The sequence below is a fragment of the Hyperolius riggenbachi genome, chromosome 12 (assembly GCF_040937935.1).
Source record: "Hyperolius riggenbachi isolate aHypRig1 chromosome 12, aHypRig1.pri, whole genome shotgun sequence".
Taxonomy (NCBI): domain Eukaryota; kingdom Metazoa; phylum Chordata; class Amphibia; order Anura; family Hyperoliidae; genus Hyperolius; species Hyperolius riggenbachi.
In genome coordinates this window covers 62758751-62764838 of record NC_090657.1, presented here as the reverse complement: position 1 = coordinate 62764838, position 6088 = coordinate 62758751, and the positions used below count along the sequence as shown (strand labels likewise).

General features: G+C 45.2%; 1 protein-coding gene across 4 annotated transcripts in view; it reads right to left on the bottom strand.

Moving 5' to 3' along the window:
- Positions 1-227: 227 nt before the first annotated feature.
- The window catches only part of RAC3 (Rac family small GTPase 3), a 56410-nt gene continuing 50549 nt past the window's right edge, over positions 228-6088 (bottom strand). For 3 of the 4 annotated variants that reach the window (XM_068263261.1, XM_068263262.1, XM_068263263.1), the window contains exons 5-6: positions 4400-4559; positions 228-1073 (exon numbers count right to left, since the gene is read on the bottom strand). In XM_068263261.1, the coding sequence (XP_068119362.1) occupies positions 943-1073; positions 4400-4559 (291 nt within the window). In that variant the 3' untranslated portion in view covers positions 228-942. Of the gene's footprint in view, positions 1077-4398; positions 4560-6088 lie in introns of all 4 variants that reach the window. The other variant, XM_068263264.1, reaches the window with a different exon arrangement.

The following is a 6088-nucleotide window of genomic DNA, read 5'->3' as shown; positions in this document are numbered from 1 at the left end:
GCCGACAGTCTTACCCCTGAGTCCATGGCTGCCTGGAAAGTAATTAACACCACCAGGACTTTTGCAGGGTGAGCTGTTTTTGGCTTTGCCCTGCGCCCAAATTTACCAGCGCCTTATTTACATGTATGCCACAGTATAATGGTTGCGCTTGTCAGATATTGGGGGGGGGGGGATGCTGGTCAGAAACAGTCCTGCAAAGGAAGAGGAAAATAAATCGAAAGGCAGAATTGTTTTGTAAACAAAGTGTTATTTGAAATACACCTCTGGTTATTAAAGCGCGCCTTTCTTCTCGGGACAAAGCCTTCCGCTATGTTTCACTCCGTCCACGTCTCAGAAAAAGCACCGGAACTTAACATAAGGTGTTTGTTAGATAATCACGAGTTAATAATAGCGAATGTTAAAAACATCAACTACGGCGTTCACAAATTTCTGGTAACCAAGACACGGAACAAGAACACCAGACAATACCCCCATGCAATAGAAAGATTCGATGGCCTGTGATTACTAAATGCACAATGAGACGCAGTCCACGCTCCGCCTTACGTAGTAAACAGTTCAGTTGCAGGTGGCGGTCAGGCCTGTGTAGGATCTTCACAAAACGGCCACCATGCCACACACAGTGTTTGGGTATCGCTGTAAAGATAACTGGTGCCCACGCGGAGGGGTCTCACACACACACACGTGAGCCTAGACCCATCTCTTCATGTCGGAGGTGCAGTCTTCTCAGCGCAGAGGAAGCGTCACCCTCTGCCAACGCGTTTATTTGTTTTTATGCTGCGTCACCCATCCCCCTCCCACCCCCATGCTCCGTACATTCACAAAACACTAAACCACGGAAAACATCTGCGGGTCTCCGTCCGCCCCACGCCGCCCTAGGGTGGGGGTTTCCCGTCTTTGGAAAGAGATGGTATGAGTTTGGTCCAACTTCCCACTGCCAGGGGCTCAGAAAACGGTGCATTTTTTGCCAGGCCGCTTGACAGGTGGAGGGCAGAGGACGGCGCGGATAGCCTCATCGAAGACTGTCTTCAGGCCACGTTGGGTGAGAGCCGAGCATTCTAGGTATTTGACAGAGCCTTGTGAACAGAGAACACAGATTAGTGGTCTACATCGGCATGAGGCAAAACTGACATTTTTATCATGTCAATTAAAAGGAATCTGAAGTAAAAATAAACTTAAAGGACTATTGTAGGGTGTGTGTGTGTGTGGGGGGGGGGGGAGCTGAACTTACCCGGGAATTCTAATGGTCCCCGCAGATGTGCTGTGCCCGTGCAGCCAGTCACCAATGCTCCAGTCCCCGCCTCCAGTTCACTTCTGGAATTTCCAACTTTAAAGTCAGAAAACCACTGTGCCTGCGCGGCCATGTCCTCGCTCCCGCTGACATCACCAGGAGCGTACTGTGCAGACCGTACTGGGCCTGCGCAATACACTCTTGGTGACATCAGTGGGAGCGAGTATATGGTAGAGGAAGAAAGCCCTTAAAAAAAAAATAGCACCTCTCACAGCAAAATTTGAAAAAGTATAACAAAAATCTTTATTCAACATTGGGTATATTAATAATCACAGTACTGATGATTCAATTAAGAATAAAACCATTTAAAAACCAAGAAAATATTCCAACATGATCCCTGCTGCATATGAAACAATCACTCTAAATGCAATATATTGTAAAATGACACAATGCTGCTGTCAGATATAAAACCCCACAGTAGGCTCAATATTGAGCCCAACAGGGGGAGAACCCGGGTTCAGTATACAACCTAATGTGATGCAGGACCAATAAACAACACCTGTGCAATGAAAACAAACAAAAAAAAAACCACGAATAAATATCGCATATATAAGATTATGAAATAAAGTGCACAATTGCTATCCAAGTATACAGTATTACTAGTGATCAGATGCCTAGTAAAAGATTAAGGCAAAGGAGCAGCCCATAGGAAAAAGAGCATAAAGTGGAGTAGTGCAAAAATAGGAGATACTTAGCCCAGAAATGGTGAAGTCAATCTCAGCAGCACAGCAGGGAACAAGGAATCAGATGACAAGATCCCACTAGTTCCGCGAGAGTCACCTCGCTTTATTTCATTGCACAGGTGGTGTTTATTGGTCTTGCATCACACTAGGTTGTATACTGAACCCGGGTTCTCCCCCTGCTGGGCTCAATGCTAAGCCTACTGTGGGGTTTTATATCTGACAGCAGCATTGTGTCATTATACAATATATTGCATTTAGAGTGATTGTTTCATATGCAGCAGGGATCATGTTGGAATATTTGCTTGGTTTTTAAATGGTTTTATTCTTTATTGAATCATCAGTACTGTGATTATTAATATACCCAATGTTGAATAAAGATTTTTATTATACTTTTTCAAATTTTGCTGTGGGAGGTGCTATTTTTTTTTAAGGGCTTTCTTCCTCTACCATATAATTGCTCTTGTTTTGAGCCCTAGCATATACACAGTTTCTAGGGAGTGTCTGCAACACCTCAACCAAATAACTATCTATTAGCGGGAGCGAGGACGCGGCCGTGCAGGCGCAGTGATTTTCCAACTTTAAAGTTTGAAGTTCCAGAAGTAAACCGGAGTTGGGGACCGGAGCATCGTTGAGTGGCTGCGCAGGCACAGGACGTCTGCAGGGAACCATGAGAAGCCCCAGGTAGGTTCAACTCCCCCCCCCCCCCCCCCCTACAGTACTCCTTTAAGAGATAAGTACAGGAAGAGTTAAACTTATCTATGCAAAAGATCTTCTCTGAGCTCTCTGATCAACTTGAACAGCTACAGTGCTGTTTTCTGAAGCACTTATACATCAAAGAACCAGTGAAAGACAACTTCAGATAAGGTTTTATTGCAGCAAAGTTCAAAGGGTCATTAGCTCTGCTCTATTTCATAGTTTAAAATACAGAATAGATTGTAGAGCAGAGCTAATGACCCTTTGAACTTTGCTGGTTTAACGTTGCATCATTCTTTAATATTTGCAGTTTACAATCTATTCTGTATTTTAAAGAATGATGCAACGTTGAACCAGCAAAGTTCAAAGGTTCATTAGCTCTGCTCTACAATCTAGTCTGTATTTTAAACTATGAAATAAACTGCAAATATTAAAGAATGATGTAACGTTATTAGAAAACAAGCTATATAACTAAAAATAAGACTTTTCTTTGCTACTAATGTTCTAATAATTATCCATACTACACATACAGTTCATCATAAGATTTTTTTTGCTTCAATGTCACTTTAATGCTGAATTTTAGTTATGGCTCCTGGCTTCTTATGGTGCGCACACATCCATTTTTGATTGGCTAATCACTGACCAATTTGACCACCAACATGTATTATGAAGGCCTACAGATTTTGAATACTAGCTACCAGTTTGTTAGTACATGAAAGTGGTACAACTGGCCAATCAAAATTGGATGTGTGTAGGCACCCTTAAGCCTGTAACACAGCTTCAAATTTGCAAGAAGTTTTGAATGGGGATGAGAACAATTATTGGCCAACTTAAAAGAATGAGAGTAAGCTTTCCGATGTGCAGCCTTCTTCAGACTCAATCCTATTATTCTACTTGAAATTTGGTTAGCCAATCACTGACCAATTTTACCACCTCCATATAGCATGAGAAGAGTTTACCTACACAATCGGTTCATAGCATAGTTGAAACTCATACTATATGGAGGCAATAAAATAAGCCAATCAAAATAGGTGTGTGCCAAGCTTTGTACTTTTGATTGATCTAATGCCAAGCTACCGACAATTTGCATTAACTCTGAATAGCATCACAGTGACCATTCCTAGCAATCAGGTGATTAACTGCAAGCTTTATGCAGCTTGAAAAGGAACCAATCAAATCCTGCTGAGGTAAAATTTGATTGGTCCATTTTCAAGCTGCATACATTTGCATACATCAATTGAATAATCCTGCATCAACTCAAAATTATTTGCATCTCATTAACCATCCCTAGTGCTCGGTACTGGCACTAGACAGGCAGACCCCCCCATTGAGTCACATCTATGCGTGACACAACATGTCGCAGTCTGCCGCCCTGTGACAGCACTGCGTGCCAGAGCTTGACACGCGTGGTGCTACTACCATTGCAATTTGACTGCATTCAAATTGCACCCAAAGTGGGTGGAAGACGGCACACTGAACTGTTTGGCAAGCATGCAATTCAGCCTCTCGTCTGAAAGAGACCTCACAGTGTCAGTGATCACAGCAAACAGGAAGTACAGGGAGCCTGAAGTCAGGGGAATATACTGTAGAGGCTGATCTCTTTTATATTGTCTGGCAACTTCATTTTAAAAAAAGTTCCTGGAAATGGACTATAAAATGGAATGGGGACCCCATTACAAGTACTGCAGGAAGATCAAGGCACCCATGGCTAATGGAACAAGGTCTGTTATCTTACCAATTTCCCGTGCCATGGCCAGCCCCTGAGGATAGGTGATCGGTGACAATCGCTTGTCCCTCAGCCGCTCTATGGTGTCCTTGTCGTCTCTCAAGTCCAGCTTGGTGCCCACTAAGATGATGGGGGTGTTGGGGCAATGGTGCCGTACCTCTGGGTACCACTGTGGACAATGCATTGCATTTGTAAGAATGAATAGTTCTAATTCTCCATCTAACAAATATATGCATTGCAGACTTCAAGTTCCCGATCAATCGAATACTGATCACACATACAGCAATCTGATGATCTGATATCTAAAGAAAAAAGGGACCCGGACCAGTATAGGTAGTTAATGTGCCTCTACCCATCCCCAGTACGGGAAACCAAATGCACTTCTAATCTTAGTTTGGCCCCCAATTGAGGTAGCAGATGAGCCTACCCCAGTATATGTAGCCAGGTATGCACCCAGTATTAGGCAGCCCCTCCCCAGTATATGTAGCCAGGTGTGCTTCCAGTATTAGGCAGCCCCTCCCCAGTATATGTAGCCAGGTATGCACCCAGTATTAGGCAGCCCCTCCCCAGTATATGTAGCCAGGTGTGCCCCCAGTATTAGGCAGCACCTCCCCAGTATATGTAGCCAGGTGTGCCCCCAGTATTAGGCAGCCCCTCCCCAGTATATGTAGCCAGGTGTGCCCCCAGTATTGGGCAGCCCCTCCCCAGTATATGTAGCCAGGTGTGCCCCCAGTATTGGGCAGCCCCTCCCCAGTATATGTAGCCAGGTGTGCCCCCAGTATTAGGCAGCCCCTCCCCAGTATATGTAGCCAGGTGTGCCCCCAGTATTAGGCAGCCCCTCCCCAGTATATGTAGCCAGGTGTGCCCCCAGTATTAGGCAGCACCTCCCCAGTATATGTAGCCAGGTATGCACCCAGTATTGGGCAGCCCCTCCCCAGTATATGTAGCCAGGTGTGCACCCAGTATTAGGCAGCCCCTCCCCAGTATATGTAGCCAGGTGTGCTTCCAGTATTAGGCAGCCCCCTTTCCAGTATATGTAGCCAGGTGTGCCCCCAGTATTATCAAATAAGAAGAAAAAGAAGCAGAACCTCCGGGCACCTTCCATCCAGATTCTTTATTGCAGTATTTTCAATTCAGGTGATATGTCTGCGATACATCCATATTGTGGATCATCCAGTGATGGTGTGATGGAGGTGGAGCGCAGCGTGACCAAGCGTCTAGTGAGACGCGAAACGGCCGTCGCAAGTCCCATTTGGTGCCTGGCACCCCCCACCTCCATCACAACATCACTGGATGATCCACAATATGGATGTATCGCAGCCATATCACCTGAATTAAAAATACTGCAATAAAGAATCGGGACGGAAGGTGCCCGGAGGTTCTGCTTCTTTTTCTTCTTATTTGAGGTTACTGACGGCTTCTCTTCACACAGTCCGATGTGCACAAGTCCCAGCAGCAGATTCAGGACACGTCGGTGATTTGGTGAGAACTATCTTCGCCCATACACTCACACTGCTCCATGATAGTGTAGGGGGGCCACTCAAATCTTTTTCTTTTTGGCTGAATTAGTGCCCCCAGTATTAGGCAGCCCCTCCCCAGTATATGTAATAGCCAGGTGTTCCCCCAGTATTAGGCAGCCCCCTCCCCGGTATTTGTAGCCAGGTGTGCCATGGAAGCCCCCTTACCAGCTTAGGTAAC